Source organism: Ovis aries, chromosome 12 (assembly GCF_016772045.2).
Source record: "Ovis aries strain OAR_USU_Benz2616 breed Rambouillet chromosome 12, ARS-UI_Ramb_v3.0, whole genome shotgun sequence".
NCBI lineage: Eukaryota > Metazoa > Chordata > Mammalia > Artiodactyla > Bovidae > Ovis > Ovis aries.
The window spans coordinates 46,773,965-46,791,368 of record NC_056065.1 but is presented as its reverse complement, the minus strand read 5'-3'; the positions used below and the strand labels follow the sequence as shown (position 1 = coordinate 46,791,368).

The following is a 17,404-nucleotide window of genomic DNA, read 5'->3' as shown; positions in this document are numbered from 1 at the left end:
AACACCGGCAGTCTGGGGTGTCCGGCGGTCTTTCTGGGAGGGGTTAGAAGGGGACTGGATGGGACCCAGGGGAGGGGGTGATGCTCCTGCTCAGCTCAGCAGCCCCCTTCAGCCCCACCTCTGCAAGTCTACATGCTGCCAGGAGGCTGCTGTTCACGGCAAGCCCAGGGCCCGAGCATCAGCACGCCCAACCACCTGCAGGTGTCAGCTCATCCTCTCAGGGACAAAGGTGGGGTGTATGTCTCCAGCAACCTGACGGGAACTCTCTCTGGGCTGTTTTCAGCCAAGGCTGGAAAGAGGGTAGCCATCCTTCCAAGGGAGGTCAAGGTCCCTGCACTGCTCCAGAGGGGGGCTGCCACCCTCAACCCCAAGGAACAGCAGCAGACCCTGGAACTATAGCTGGAGACCCCAAACACGTCAGTGCGACAGCAGACCATCCCCCCAAAAGATGAATGAGGACAAAGGCCTGCTGTGGGCACGGGAAAGGCCAGATTCAGAAATGAAAAACCAAGGGACCTCCCTGGTGGTTAAGGCGCCAAGCTCCATGACAGAGGGCACAGCGTCCAATTCCTGGTTGGGAAGCTAAGAACCTTCATGCCATGTGGAAGGGCCAAAAATTAAAATGACAGACAGAAATCACCTCTGGTCAATCAAGGAGCAATTCACGCGACAAGGTTTAAAGGCTGGTGATGCAGTGAGAGAGCCCTGCTCTCGGCGAGCTTTCATTCTGGTCCTCTTGAGCATTTTCTGGGAATCTCGGCTCCCCGAGGCCTTCCTGCCTCCCCTCTTGTGACGGGAGCTGCCTCCATCACCTACCCAGCCACCACACACTCAGATGCAGTCCTGGCAAACTGGAGGTTCTGCTTCTTCCACATCCTCCCGGGGAATCGGCCGCACGGGCAGGTGTGGGAGCCCATGGTCCAGAGCCCCTGGGGGCAGCGGCAGCCCCACAGCGTCCGCGGTCAGAACTGTTCTGTTGTTGCTCCGGAAACCACCAGGAAGCCGCCCTATGGTCACTCTCATCCCCTGCAGCTGCCCCCACACCCTTCCCAGGGGTCTTCCATCTTCCGCTGCAAACTGAAGCCGCTGAGCATTGTTCTCGTCTCCATGGGACCTATTTTTGACCTGACAGCAGCTACCATCCTAGGATCATGAACCTCCTCCCTGAGAAAGGAACCTGGTATCGACCCCTCCTAACTCAGAGGAGCTCTCACACCTGAGGTCGGCTTCATCCCCTGACGTCCAAGATGACGGAATTCTGAGGCCAGACAAGCTCTCAGACTGGCCAGTGTAGCAATTACTTCCTGAGTCCTCCCACGGCTGTGCTGGGTCAAGGGCAAACATTATAAGGGAGAACCAGCAGTGTCCTTGAGGGCGCACTGCCGTGGCCTTCTCCACCACCTTAATCCTGCAGCAAGTGGGTCCCTGGGTCGTGGGCACGGAAGCCTGTGGTCCACCCGGATCCAGCTGAAAGGAGGCAGGCATGTTGTGAGCCTGATAATAGCTCCACTGAGACCCACAGAAACCCAGGGAACTGCAGCAAAGCCCAAATCTGCTCCACTAGCTCGTGGGGGCAGGGGACAGTGTCCTTGGAGCTCCGGCTCTCAGGAGGACCGACCATCACCACAGCGTGAGACCCAACAGCACAGTGGTTACCTACCCCACAGACGAGGGCCGTCCTGGGCTTCCTGATCACTTCCTCCCACTGTATTTGTATTTGGAGCGTCGGTTTGTTTAGAAACATGCTCTCGTGCTGGTGCTAAGTCACTTCCGTTGTATCCAGCTCTTTGCGACCCTATGGACTGCAACTCTCCAGGCTCCTCTGTTCACGGGCTCTCCAGGCAGGAATACTGGAGAGGATGGCCATGCCTCTCTGCAGGGGATCTTCCCGACCCAGGGACTGAACCTGTCTCTTATGTCTCCTGCATTGGCAGATGGGTTCTTTACCACTAGCGCCACCTGAAAAGCCCTTGTTTAGAAAGGGATAGTAATCTTGAGAAACTGGATTTACATTTGCACACCTGCTCCAGGACCACATGGGGTGAAGGTGCCACGTCTCATCAGGGCACAATCTGCGACCTGAAATTGCTGAGGTTTTTGTCCCCTTCCATGAGACAGGAAGTTACAGCTGGCGACCAACACATGGCTATGGAGCAGTGTGTGCTGGTCTCTCAGTCGAGTCTGACTCTGCAACCCCATGGACTGTAGCCCGCCAGGCTGCTCTGTCCATGGGATTTCCCAGGCAAGAATACTGGAGTGGGTAGCATTTTCTGGGAATCTCGGCTCCCGGAGGCCTTCCTGCCTCCCCTCTTGTGACAGGAGCTGCCTCCATCACCTACCCAGCCACCACACACTCAGATGCAGTCCTGGCAAACTACATCTGATGCCAAGACACCCTCAAATCTGCAGGGCTCCCAAAGCAGCTGGGCAGCCGCCCTGCCTTCCCCTATGCAGAGTGATCACACTGTTTGACCCCAAACCCAGGTCATCCATCAAAGTCCACAGCAGCCGGTGCTCCCATAACCCTGAGTGATGTCAGGAGCTGCGTTAGGCATTACTGACACCCGAGAGCACCAGTACTTGACTGTGCAGCCAGGGGTCAGGGCAGCCCCTGGTCCCTCAGGAGGCCTTAGATACAGTGGTCACACGCACAAGCAGGATCCCAGGATAAAAAATTCTGAGATCTCTAAATGATGAAAAGGAAGTGTTGGTCTGCTCAGTGTGTCCGACTTTTTATGGCCCCATGGATGTAGCCTGCCAGGCTCCTCTGTCCATGGCATTCTCCAGGCAAGCATAAGGGAGTGTGCAGCCATTCCCTTCTCCAGGGGATCTTCCCAACCCAGGGATCAAACCCAGGTCTCCTGCATTGGCAGGCAGATTCTTTACTGTCTGAGCCACAAGGGTAAAGCAGCAGAAGCTCCTGGCATGAAAGGAGTGTCAAAAAGCTCATCTGCGCCGAGAAGCCACAGAGCACAAGGACGACCCTCTGCCACAGAAAGATTCCCAGGGAATCGGGGCGTCATGCCTCGATCCGCAGCCTCACACTTGAACCCGGCTGTGAACACAGAGGCCCGGGTGCCGTCTAGGTGGCTGCTGGTCCCACCTCTGTCCCCTCGAAAGGCCCACACTGCCATTACTGCCTCTGCCGGCCCGTGCCTGCTGCTCGGCTCAGAACAACCAGTTTTATAAAGAAATAAAAGCCATGACACTTTTATTTTTCTTTTTTCAAAAAACCACAGACTGTACAGAGGAAAGCACGGTGAGGCTGCTTCGTACAAGTGGGCTGCGTGCAGCTTCAGCGCTTTGTTATCCATCCCTGCTCGGCGACAGCGCAGCCTCCCAGGCTGGCTGTCTCAGGCTCCTTCCCACCGCCTTATCTCTGTCTTGCAGGCAAAGTATGAAAATGACAATTTAAGATAACATATAATGGAGCTAATCTTTCTTCCAAAGATAAGATTTTAAAACCTGGAGTCACTGCATATTTGTGGGCTGGTGAATTAAATATAAAAATAGCCAACACAATCTCAGAGGCAGAAGGAGGCTTCTAGCAACTCCCCTATGTCGTGGGCGCTTTTGAATAATGTCTGCTCCTCACACGCGGCTCATTTATTTCTCTAGGACCTAATTGAGTTTTGCTGTTTCCATATTGTCTGTTTTCCAGGCTGCCTTGGATCCGACAGCTGTAAACAAGCAAGCAGAGCCTCAGACCTGGCTTAATGAGCTCCGCGCTGGCTCCCGCTGCTCAGCTCTGGCTCTCCGCACGTGTCGGTGAGGCCCATGGGGCTGCAGGCTCTGAGATCAGGCTGGGCTGTGAGGAATGGAAAATTCCGCAAGAAAGCGACCGAGAGGTTGCAGTCCAGAAGCCTCAATGGCTTGGCGGTGTCCTGCTTTCAGTCCTCCCACGGTCCCCTGGAGGGAATGGAGTGGGCTGGTCACTAGCCCCATGGGGCTCATGCTGCCCTCTGCTCTGAGGCGGGCACAGGCAGGCCTGCCAGGCCTAACGTCCCCTGTCCCATCAGGGGCTTAGTGGAGACCTGAGAATGTCCAGGCAGGACCATGCCAGGGCCAGAGAGGGCTTTCCTCGGTGCCTCTGCCAAGCAGCTATTGGGATACCATCTGACATGAGGTCAAGGTGCTCGACTCTGAAGGAGAGCATCCCTGTGCTCCTCTGTCCCTCTGTCTCTGCTCCTCTGTCCTTCTGCTCCTCTCCCCAAGCTGTGCGTGTGGAGCTTAGGAACAGTTCTCTTGTCTCTCCCCGACGATGAGGCAGTGCTATGAGCTGACCGAGCTCTCTCCTGAAGCCAGGCATCTTATGTGAAGATCATCATGGAGATGCCCCATGCACAGTACCAGAAACAGAACCTGGGCAAGACCAAGACAGCAAACAATCCCAAACCCCAACCAGATATCTGGAACACCAAACAAACAGTACCAGGGAAGGCTCAGTGGTCGAGGACAGAGGCTCTGGGATCGTGGCAGGCACTCAGTGGACAAGGCTAGACTCATTGGTCAAGGACAGACATTCAGTGACCGATGACAGACATTCGGTGGTCAAGGACAGACTCAGTGGTCAAGCTAATGAGAGCTGAATTCCTACCAAGAGCTGCTGCCCATGTGACCACTATCCTGAGGGGGCTCACGCCCCAAATGGGAAGCAGAGTGGCTACCCGGGAACAACAGTCAAGCTGCTAGGGACTCTTACCCACGTTGGCCAAGGTCAAGTGCAGCTGGCCCTTCACCACTGTGTGGATGTCGATGGGTTTGACGCAGCCAAATCTGGTCATGTCTCCACTCACCACCATGGCGTCCTGCTCGTATTCAGTTGCCACAACCTCCAGCTCGTGAGAGACCTGCACGGCCGGCCGCCCCTGGCGGAGGAGGTGCTGCAGAGGAGAAGGCATGGGTCAGAGGGCAGCTGAGGCAGAGGCCATCTGCTCTGAAAATCCGAGTCCTCGATGTTAAAGACTGATGTCAGGTCTTTAACAAAGTACATCCCGGTCCACCCACTGAGTAAACGTGAGCAGGCCTGGCAGCCCCTCATACAGCCCTCTCTGCAGGGGAAGTTGGGAAGTGCATGACAAGGGGAGCCCCGAGGAGTCTCCACTGGGCCTTCACTCAGGGAAGGCAGGAGGCATGCCAGGCCTGGGCCGGGAGCGCTCTAGAGTGGCTGAAAGATGAGCAGCGGGTCTAAGAAGGGACCACAAGGCAGACAGAGCCAGGTCAGGAAGGTCTCCAGGCCAGACCCAGGCTCACAGCCAGGCCAGGCAGACCCAGGAAGTACCGGGATGTTCTGGAGCCCACTCTTCTCTGCTAATCAACTTTAACCCCTCAGTCCTCAGCCTGAGCCCAAGGGCAGTGGGACCAGTAGGGAGGGAGGGCTGGGCCCTTCCTCCTGCAAGGCCTGGAAAAGGTGACCAGGCCTCTAGACTTCACATAGCAACAGAAGCATGGGTCCACGTTAAGTTCCCGCTTCTGGAATTCTGGCCCTGTCCCCCCAGCATCCATCCTCTGTCCGTCTCTGGGGTGGACACACTCAGACAAGATCCCTCCTTAGCAGGTCTGGGGGCTTCCAGCTGTGTAGATCCTGCTTGCTCAGCAGTGCTTGTCCACCTGATGCCAACCAACACAGGCATGGTTCAGGAGTCTCGGTGGCTGGATGGGGTGAAGACCCCTCCAGAAGGACACTGGTCAAGGCAAGAGGTGACGCTCAGCTGCCCAGGGAGCAAGGATAGCAATAAAAACAGGGTATTGCTTCTCACCTCAGAAACTGCAGATACTTTTTAAAAAGCTAATAACCATAAAGGGTAGGACGGTAGTAGCTCAGTCCTCTCCAGCCGTGGACCCCACCCAGTGCTCTGCACACACTGCCCCCAGCTCCTTCTACTGCCCTAGGGGTGTCACCCACTCAGGGATGGGCCCTGAGACCCACGGGTGGGGGCAGTTGCAGCCGGGCCAGCTGAAAGAGGGAAGAAGGGAGGGAGGAGCAGATGGCTCCCTGAGGATGGAGAGCACAGGGTCAGAGCCACTGCAAGGGGACATGCAATGCAAGTAGCAGAGCCAGGAGCTCCTCGGGGGGCAGGGCACTGAGGAGCGAGGCGGCGATGGGAGCGGCCCTGCAGGTCTCAGCAACCAGCCATGCAAGGCTCAGGCAGGGTAACCTAGGGGGCTGCAGCTGGAATCCAGAAGGCAAACAGCTGTGGGGCTTCCCTGGTGTCCAGCAGTTAAGAATCCACCTTGCAAGGCAGGACCCATGGGTTCAATCCCTGGTCCAGGAACTAAGATCCCATATGCGGCGGGGCAACTAAGTCTGAGCACCACAACAAGTGATCCGAGCACCACAACCACTGAGCACAGATGACACAACTACTGAGCCTGAGCAGCACAACCAGAGGGACCCCACGCCAAAGCGAAAGATCCCGCATGCTGGAACTCAGACCCGAGCCAGGCGAATAAATAGATAAACAATTTTAAACAAACAGGGGATGAAGGAAAGGTGGATGAAGGACAGAGAGATTCCAGAGCTGTAGGGATGGCCCTGTATCCTCTTCCGCTCCACCCCAGGGTGGAGGGTTGGGGGGCAAGCTCTCAGGACAGCACGTGGGCCAGTGGATGTGACCCAGGGCCTGGTCTAGAGGCTGCCGTGTGACCCCATGCTGACCCTCTGGGGTCCTGGTCACATGACAGGGAAGGTTCGGGGAGAAGCCCCAGGGAAGAAAATTGAATTAATGCGTAGATTTCAGTTTTAGCCTATGAGGAGAATAGAAAGCACAGTTAGAAAAAGGATGAGATTCTGATTCTCGTGATTCATGGAACTGAGAATAGGCATCAGGAAATACTTCCCCAGCCCATCACTCACTCATCGCGCCCATCGTCCTGAGGGCGCCCCCCGACGCGCGGGCCCAGCCCCTGGAGAAGAAGGCCGACCCCTCGCTGCTCTCAGGGAACTGCTATGCTCACCGTCGAGGGAGCAGAGCCAACATTACCTGCTCGACTGAGGATCTGATGACTGGGCGGATGTAAGCTAGCATGATCGAGTTTAGGTTCTGTAAACATCGCTTCCTTGGGAGAAGGCAAGGACTCGGCAGTGTTTGAATTTGTGAACCAAGAAGCCAGGCCAATGCCCAGCACTGGACAATGACCAACACCGCCAGGTGAAAGACCTTGCAGGAGAAACTGTGGGAAAAACCTACCTTCAACTGAACGGCAGCAGATCCAACAAGAAGCAGGGAGTCCCCATCCCAGACATCGATCTGCAGGGTCTGCATGGCCAGGTAGCGGGTGAACCAGCGCTGCTCCCCGGGTCTCAGGAACCCAGGGTCCACCAGGTACTTCCGCTGAAAGCCCGGAGAGCCTGTGCAAAGAGGCCCCAAACAGGCCCAACAGTAACTGAAATCATTTATCATCTTTATATACTTTGAGGACTTTCTGCTCTGGGCATGATGAAAAATTTTCACTTCTAGCAGAGTCATAGCTTAATAAATATATTAATCAAAACATTATAAAATGCTCAAATTAATGACAGGAAGAGTGGTGTTCAGAAGACTATATTTCTTTCCAATATATGCAATAAGTTATTCCTCAAATAAGACAGATGTGTTTCACCAAGTGCTGGTGAAACAGTCAATGCTGAACAAGGACAGATGCCCTGATGGGGCCAGGCAGGGAGTATGAAACCTGACACATAGGACTTAGGGAGAAATGCCATCTACTTCTATTCAAACTGGGACATTCAGGGACTTCCCTGGCGGTCCAGTGCCTAAGACATCACCTTCCAAAACAGGCAGATTTGATCCCTGGTCGGAAGCTAAGACCCCATATGCCTCAGGGCCAAAAAGCCAAAACATAAAACAGAAGCAATACTGTAACAAACTCAAAATTTTAAAACATGGTCCACATCAAAATATCTTTAAAAAAAAAAAAACTAGGATATTCACCAGAGACAGAAGATGTCATATACAGGTAGAGAGATGGATAGATATACAATGGAATATTCAGTTCAGTTCACCTCAGTCATGTCCAACTCTTTGCGACCCCATGAATCACAGCATGCCAGGCTGCCCTGTCCATCACCAACTCCGGGAGTTCACTCAGACTCACGTCCATCAAGTAGGTGATGCCATCCAGGCATCTCATCCTCTGTCGTCCCCTTCTCCTCCTGCCCCCAATCCCTCCCAGCATCAGAGTCTTTTCCAATGAGTCAACTCTTCGCATGAGGTGGCCAGAGTACTGGAGTTTCAGCTTTAGCATCATTCCTTCCAAAGAACACCCAGGACTGATCTCCTTTAGGATGGACTGGTTGGATCTCCTTGCAGTCCAAGGGACTCTCAAGAGTCTTCTCCAACACCACAGTTCAAAAGCATCAATTCTTCGGCGCTCAGCTTTCTTCACAGTCCAACTCTCACATCCATACATGACCACTGGAAAAACCATAGCCTTGACTAGACGGACCTTTGTTGGCAAGGAGGGGCGGTGGTGAGGATACCCCTCGTCCAAGGTAAGAAGCAGTGGCTGCGCTTTCCTAGAGCAGCCATGAAGAAATACCCCACGTCCAAGGTAAGAGAAACCCAAGTAAGACGGTAGGTGTTGCGAGAGGGCATCAGAGGGCAGACACGCTGAAACCATAATCACAGAAAACTAGTCAGTCTAATCACATGAACCACAGCCTGGTCTAACTCAATGAAACTAGGCCATGCTGCGTGGGGCCACCCAAGATAGGCGGGTCATGGTGGAGAGGTCTGACAGAATGTGGTCCACTGGAGAAGGGAATGGCAAACCACTTCAGTATTCTTGCCTTGAGAACCCCATGAAGAGTATGAAAAGGCAAAATGATAGGATACTGAAAGAGGAACTCCCTAAGTCGTTAGGTGCCCAATATGCTACTGGAGATCAGTGGAGAAATAACTCCAGAAAGAATGAAGGGATGGAGCCAAAGCAAAAACAATACCCAGTTGGGGTATGACTGGTAATAGAAGCAAGGTCCGATACTGTAAAGAGCAATATTGCATAGGAACCTGGACTGTTAGGTCCATGAATCAAGGCAAATGGGAAGTGGTCAAATAGGAGATGGCAAGAGTGAGCATCAACATTCTAGGAATCAGCGAACTAAAATGGACTGGAATGGGTGAATTTAACTCATATGACCATTATATCTACTACTGCGGGGAGGAATCCCTTAGAACAAGTGGAGTAGCCATCATGGTCAAAAAAAGAGTCCGAAATGCAGTATTTGGATGCAATCTCAAAAACGACAGAATGATCTCTGTTCGTTTCCAAGGCAAACCATTCAGTACCACAGTAATCCAAGTCTATGCCCCAACCAGTAACACTGAAGAAGCTGAAGTTGAACGGTTCTATGAAGAGCTACAAGACCTTTTAGAACTAACACCCAAAAGAGATGTCCTTTTCATTATGCTGCTGCTGCTGCTGCTCAGTCGCTTCAGTCGTGACTGGAATGCAAAAGTAGAAGTCAAGAAACACCTGGAGTAACAGGCCAATTTGGCCTTGGAATGCGGAATGAAGCAGGGCAAAGGCTAATGGAGTTTTGCCAAGAGAACGCACTGGTCATAGTAAACACCCTCTTCCAACAACACAAGAGAAGTCTCTACACATGGACATCACCAGATGGTCAACACCGAAATCAGATTGATTACATTCTTTGCAGCCAAAGATGGAGAAGCTCTATACAGTCAGCAAAAATAAGACTGGGAGCTGACTGTGGCTCAGATCATGAACTCCTTAGTGCCAAATTCAGACAATGGAATATTAATTGATTATTAAAAGGAATCAAAGAATGCCATTTGCAGCAACATGGATGGACCCAGAGATGATCACATTAAGCAAAGTAAGTCAGAAAGACAAATACCATATAATATCATTCATACGCAGAATCTAAAACAGGACACAAGTGAACCCAGCTACAAGACAGAAATAGACGCACAGACATAGAGAACAGACTCATGATTGCCCAGGGGCAGAGGAGGCAGAGGAGGGAAGGACCGGGAGGGGGGGACCAGCAGATGCAAACTATTACATATAGGGTGGTAACTAACAAGGTCCTACTGTATAACACAGGGAGCTATATCCAATATCCTGTGATAAACTGTAGTGGAAAAGACTATGAAAAACTATATATATATATACAACTGAATAACTGTGCTATACAGCAGAAACTAGCATCGCACTGTAAACCAACTATACTTCAATAAGATTTTTTAAAAACTGGGATATTCACACACAGGCATGTGCAGAGCTTAAACTGAAACAGAGCTTAGCACACGGTGCTGAGCCCACCCCAAGTCAGCACCCAACCCAACACACTCAGTCCTCCAGGAGCCCAGGCCTCTCTGGGGTCCCGCTGGTGTCAGGCTTATCAATATGAGACAGGAACTGGACTGCGGCTCCTGCCTTCACCTTTTCAAAGTGGCGCCATCACTAATCCTCAATTAACAAAAACGTCATCGAAATCACCATTAGTTAAAGAGCAGGAAGAGCAAAATGGGGGTGAGAGAGTCAATTCCCAGGCAGGTTGATAAGATGCCCAGGATCCCCAAGGAGGAGAGAGGGGTCTGTGGCTGCTGAGGAGGAGATAGGGGTCTGGAATTCTCAAGGAGGAGGAAAGGACAAACGTCTTTTTTCTCTACCTTTCTTAGTCACATAAAGTGTTTGTTTCTTTAAGCCCAGAGCTGATGATTACACAACAAACAACTCAGCTTAAACTCTGTACTAAGGGCTTTCCTCACAGTCGGTAAATCATCTGCCTGCAATGCAGGAGACCTGGGTTCGATTCCTGGGTCGGGAAGATCCCCAGAGAAGGAAATGGCAACCCATTCCAGTATTCTTGCCTGGAGAATCCCATGGACAGAGAAGCCTGGCGGGCTACAGTCCACGGGGACCCAAGAGTTGGCCACAACTTAGCAACTAAACCACCACCACCAAGGATTATATAACAACAATGAATCCTGCTTGAGGACAGTTTCTCCTTCTTGAAAACCTTCTGACTAATCCTGTTCTCTTAAAATGTTATTATGAGAGTGGGCCTGGTAAGATCTTTTTATTGTTAGTTCTGATCCTGTCAGCTTAAAATGTAAATTGTGAGAGTGGGTCTATTAAGATCTTTACAACCTTGAGACATTCTTTTGATTTACTGTAATAGCCAATTTAAAAAGTATATAGCTCCCTTCCTAAGACTAGTGAGGGGGGCATCCTCCATCCCTCTTCTGATGTCTATGTCAGACACTTTCTCTGTCCCTTTTTCACTTTAATAAAACTCTACTACACAAAAGCTCTTGGGTGATCATGCCTGGTCCCTGGTCCCAAAGCTAAATCTTCTTTTTCGGAGATCACAAATCTGACATTGTTCACTCGTAAGCTATCAGGGGAAACATACTGAATACAGCAGTTCTTCCCTTTCCATTAACCATATAGCAGCATTTTAAAAGCAGTCCATATAATCAAAGCTATGGTTTTTCCAGTAGTCATGCATAACGTGAGGAATTGGACCATAAAGAAGGCTGAGCACCAAAGAATTGATGCTTTCAAATTATGGTGTTGGAGAAGACTCTTGAGAGTCCCTTGGACAGCAATGAGATTAAACCAATTCAAAAGGAAATCAAATCTGAATATTCATTGGAAGGACTGTTACTGAAGCTGAAGTTCCAATACTTTGGGCACCTGATGCAAAAAGCCGACTCATTGGAAAAGACCTTGATGCCGAGAAAGATTGAGGGCAAGAAAAGAAGGGGGAGGCAGAGGATGAGATGGTTAGATATCACCAACTCAATGGACATGAATTTGAGCAAACTCTAGGAGATAGTGAAGGACTGGGGAGGCTTGGTGGGCTGCAGTCCCGCCAAGGGGTCACAAAGAGTCAGACATGACTCAGTGACTGCACAACAACAAAACCTGGGGAGGAAGGCGGATGTTCACTCAGCAGCCTGAGCTGCCCGGGCAGGCTTAGACCCTCACCCCCTGCAGCTGCCTCGGCCCGTGGGCACCCACATAGCGCCCCCTCCACTCTCCTCAAGGCCAGGGCAGTGGGAACAGTGAAGCAGGTCAGGACAGCACCCACCGGGGGCGGAGGGGGAACAGGGCTGGTCCTGATGGGCCCGGGGACACAAAGAAAGGTCCAGACATGTGGTCCTGGCTCCAGCTAGAAGCACCGCCCACCCCCCCCCCACCCCCCAGCCCGGGCAGTGCTGAGCAGGACAGTGCATCGAGCAGCAGGACAGAGGCCAAGGGAGAGGTTGGGAATGATGTCATACATGGCAGGCCAGGCCCCAGTGTCCCATCTCCAGTGACCGGAGCAACTCACAAGGCCAGTGGAGGTCAAGGACCCTGCTGCCCTGCCCCAGCCCCACCAGCCAGCTCCAAGAGCTAAGCAGCCTGAGCATCGGGTCAGTCTCATGACACCCACCCTGAGGCTGCTCATCCAGGTGCCCTGGGGACTAGAAAGAGGACCAGGCAATGTGGAAGGTCAAGTTCACAGCACCGGGTAGCACCCACCTGCTGGGCCCCCTGGGCTGCAGAGAAGTAGTATAAGAAGCACTGACCCCTACACTGGTCAGACTGCTAGCTCCAGGACACAAACTGTGTGGGCTGACCTCCCAAATGACACCAGACACCCTTCCCCGGGGGCCTTCCACACTCACCTCCAACACCCCCAGCCCCACTGACCCTTCACCTAGACTTGCACTTGTGCCTGAATGCAGCCCATCCCAGATGGACCCTGCATCCTCTTCCTCAGCCAGATCCTCCTTGCATCAACCCAAGCTGCCACCAGGCACCATATCCTCCCAACACCCCAGCTGGGCTCCATCATCACCACATCCCTTCGGCAGGCAAGTCTTCTCAACACAACCATGAATTCACATGCAGTACATGCCCAGGGCCCTGTGTGGGGTCATGTGGGGGGACAGGATGGACAGGCCCCTGCCTTGATGGGGCTCATGGTCTCAGGTGACACACCAAGCCCAGAGCTGACAGTGTGCTGAGTGTCACACATAGAAGGCATCCTTATCTGGGGGCAGCCCAAGGCCCCCTTGTGCTGGACATTCCCAACTCCTCCTCACGGTAGGCTTGGACCCCTTCACTCCTGTTCAGTTCAGACAACTGGCTCCTTGGTGGCCTTTCCTGAGTCCCAAGCTCCCTGTAGTCCATCCCATGGCAGTGCCAAAGCACCCATTAAAGAGCCCTGCATCATCTCCATCCCACTCAAAAGTCTGCAGAGAAACTGACCACTGACTCCCAGGGGCAGTGGCACTTCAGGCTCCCAGGCTTAGCTCCCTCACCCTGTCACAAACACCACACCCCAGCCCAGGTAGGATCCTTGCTGCACCTTCAAGACTTTATATCCCAAGAACCAAAGAATTATAGTAAATGAATTAAGCAACAAATAACAATAGAGAACACCTCCAAAACAGTAGAAAGAAGGTAATATAAAGATAAATGCAAACTTTAATTGATTAGGAAATAAGAAAAATAGAAAAACCTGTTTGAGGTACACTTACGTGTCTTCAGAAGACAGGGAAGCCAAAATAAGTGGATGGAAAGACATCCCCGTTCCTGGGGAAGGTCAGCTCCCATCCTGTGAGGGCAGATATCCCCACCATTCATCTGTGAATGCTCCAGAACTCCAGTGAGGAGTCCAACAAGTTTACCTGGGAAACCAAACCAGCAAGAATGTCCAGGAGAACCACGCAAGGAATAACAACGTAACGCCTCTGATAAACAGTGTGACCTTCATACCTAGACATTCTAACAGTCTGGTAAATTACGGCTCACAGGCCAACCCCCCATGAGCTAAGAATGGCTTTTACAGGACTTTACTGATGGTCCAATAGTAAAGACTCCGCCTGCCAATGCAGGGGACACGGATTCAATCCCTGGTCCACAAAGATTTCACATGCTAAAGGGCAATGAAGCTCAGGAGCCACAACTACTGCAGCCCAAGCACCCTAGAGCCTGTGCTCCTCAACAAGAGAAGCCACCGCAGTGAGAAGCCTGCATACCACAGCAAAGAGGAGTGCCTGCTCACTGCAACTAGAGAAAGCCCACGTGCAGCTGCAAAGACCCAACACAGCCAACAGTAAATAAGAAATAAAGAAGAATGGCTTTTTTTAAGTGTTGAGGAAAACAAAGAAGAAAATGATTACACAGAGATCATATGTAAAGCCAGAAAGTCTAAAATATTTTGTTCTGGCCCTTAAAATAGTTTGCCAACCTCTGGGCTAACGGAACAAGCAAGAAAATCCCAAATGACACTGAATCATTTTTTAAAAAAAGGTATATGATAAGTGTGGCTCTCAAGTTACTGGGGGAAAAGACAAACCTTTTAATAAATAGTGCCGGGTCAATCGGAAAGACATTTGGGAAGAGATAAAGCCGATCCAAATCTGCCATCACACAGCAGGATAAACTGCACAGAGATCAGAAATCTACATGTGAGAAATGAAACCTACACGTCCCAGAAGAAAGCATGCACAAATCTCTTACAAAGGAGAGAAAGCCCTTGCATCTATGACTCAGGACTCTAGAAGCAACAAAATACTGACGCATTAGACTACAAGAAAGAAACACCTTTACATGGCAAAACCCACCCTAAGCAAAGCAAAAAGACGAACAACAAAGTAGAAATCATATTGGCGATTTACATCACAGGGAACAGGCTAGACCTCCTAACAGAGTTCCCGAAATAGGACAAAAGAAATGAAAAATCTGATAGAAAAATGTAATGGAAATGTGCTGCTATTGACAAAAGACATTCAACTCCATTCATCTCACATCAATGAGATTATAAAAATCCTGAAGTGTAGCAACCTGGGACTTCCCTGGGGGATCCATGGCTAAGACTCTGGGCTCCTAATGCAGGGGGCCCGGGTTCGGTCACTGGCAGGGGAACCAGATTCCACAGGCTACAACTAAGAGTCCACACGACACAGCTAAAGATCCCGCTGGCTGAGACAAAGACTAGCAATCCTGGGTGCTGCAGCTGAGACCTGATGCAGAGGAAGAAACAAATACTCACATTTAAAAGTGTAGCAACCCATTCTGTGGGGGAGGCTAACAGAGGAGAGGTTCAATCCTACCCACTGCCAGCAATCTGCCCCAAAACACACCTTCAAACACAGAAAACCCCAGAAACACAGAGCTGCTCATTGCCTCGTTGTCTGAAACAGCAGAACTCTGGAAAGACCCAAACCTCCATCAGTGGGATGATGGTTGAATAAACCACAGGATGTGCACCCAACACAGGACAATGTAGCTGTAAAAACAACGCAGGTGGTTTCACAGGGAGTAGAACTCGGGAGAATGGAAAGTTAACTTTCCATGCTGAACGCATGTATTTCATCTGCTACTTTTTGAAGACGAAAAAAGGAAAAATAAAAATATAAATACTTGCTTAAGCCATAAACTAGAAGCCAGGTTGCCTCCACGAGGCTGAGCAGGTGGGGACCATCTAAGGGGATGATGATGGGAGGGAGCTTTGACTGTATATTCAACTATGGTTTTATGTTTTGAGCCATGTAAATATTCCAACAGATTAAAACAAAAAAGAAAGAAAGCTGGGAACTCCTCAGCCATCTCGTTGTCAGGACACGGTGCTTTCACGGCCATGGCATGGGTTCAATCCCTTATCAGGGAACTAAGAGCCTCAAATCACATGCCACAGCCAAAAACCAAAGAAAGGAAGGAAAGAAAGCAAACACAAAACTGAAAACAAACTGAAACAGGCAAATCTGCTTGAACATCGAATTGGGAACAGCACGCGCTTTTGGCTGCACTAACTCACTCTGCACCCTGTGGGACACAGCCCAGGACCACAGAACTTTCATCAGCCATATATTGTTTGTAGTCACATTAAGAGGAAAGAGATACAAATAAAATATTTTAAGGAAAAACCTCTAAATTTGAATTAGAAATGTGAAAGTGAAGTCATGTTTTAATATACGCCTCAACTCTGCCCAAGGAAAGGCCTAGAAGCAGTTGAGATCCAGACCAAAACATCTGGGTCATGGCCTCTATCTAGCAAGCATTTACAGTGTGGGTGCCAGGCTCCCAGGAGAAACAGGAGACCCAGGGAACAGGAGACTTTTGCTCCAAAAAGCGAGGGCCCAGCCAAGTCCAACCAGTGTGTGTCAACAGACCCAGGCCAACCAGAAGGGCTACCACTGGCCAAATGGGGAGAAATTAGGGCATCAAAAACTAGCAATAATGAATAAACAAACACCTGAGAGATCTGAGTGCTACCCCAAAGACAAAACAAAGGGCCAGACATATAAAACCTCAACTGTTACTACTGGAGTAACTGTTACAGTAAGTTGTAACTCTGAAAATTAGAAATTAAAGGGAAAGTATTAAACATTTGTTCTGTCGTTTTTGGAGGATATAGATGTAGTTCACCATTGGTTGACGAAAGAAAGTCTCTCTTTATAGAAGAATGTCAGCTAATAAAGGGAAACCAAATGCTAGCATTAGAAGAATTACCATTTCAAAAGTGAAAGTGTTAGTCGCTTGGTCTCGTCCAACACTTTGCAACCCCATGGACTGCAGCCCACCAGGCTCCTCTGTCCATAGGATTCTCCAGGCAAGAATACTGGAGTGGGTAGCGATTCCTTTCTCCAGGGGATCTTCCTGACCCAGGGATCAAACCCAGGTCTCCTGCATTGCAGGCAGATTCTTTACCATCTGAGCCACCAGGTAAGCCCTTTGGAAAGTTTCATTAAATAGCTGATTCAGGCAAAGCACAGCCAAGGATGTTAGTACAGTCAGAAAAGAGGCTGTAGGGATCAAATATTCACAAGGAACCAAAGAACAGCCCCCAAGAATCTTCTAAGCGCAAATGGAAGCGCCTCCCTCTTCCTACTGGAGACATCTGGGAGGGTGCCCCAAGGAAGTGCTCACATGAGCACCCCCACAGTGAGACAGACTGAGCTTGGTGCCTTCGATGGGATGCACGTGCAGCACAAGCCGTCAACCATGACGTGTTCACACCAAATCCAAAGAGGGACGGAGCCTTCAGCCCTCGCCCAGCCAGCGGACAAGACCTGCTGGGGACAAAGCAGGTCGACAGCTAGGTGCGGAAACAAGCAGACACACACAGAACACGGAACAGTCTACGAATCGCTTGGTCTCTTCAAAAAGGCACCGTCATCAAAGAATGCAGGGGACAAGCCTCGACGCAGAGACTAAAGAGATGATTGCAAATAATACCTGGACCTGGACTGGATGTTGGGCTTCCCTGGTGGCTCAGCTGGTAAAGAATCAGCCTGCAATGCGGGAGACCTGGGTTCAATCCCTGAGTTGGGAAGATCTCTTGGAGAAGGGAAAGGCTACACACTCCAGTATTCCAGTCTGGAGAATTCCATGGACTGTATAGCCACGGGGTCACAAAGAATCAGACACGACT

At 50.8% G+C, this 17,404-nt stretch overlaps 1 protein-coding gene across 4 annotated transcripts in view; it reads right to left on the bottom strand.

The window, feature by feature from the left end:
• NPHP4 (nephrocystin 4) overlaps positions 1 to 17,404 on the bottom strand; it is a 149,125-nt gene that overhangs the window by 20,925 nt on the left and 110,796 nt on the right. For all 4 annotated transcript variants that reach the window (XM_042257350.1, XM_042257351.1, XM_042257352.1 and 1 more), the window contains 2 exons: positions 7,191 to 7,351; positions 4,703 to 4,883 (listed from right to left, as the gene is read on the bottom strand). In XM_042257350.1, coding sequence (XP_042113284.1) covers positions 4,703 to 4,883; positions 7,191 to 7,351 — 342 coding nt within the window. The remainder of the gene's footprint in view (positions 1 to 4,702; positions 4,884 to 7,190; positions 7,352 to 17,404) is intronic.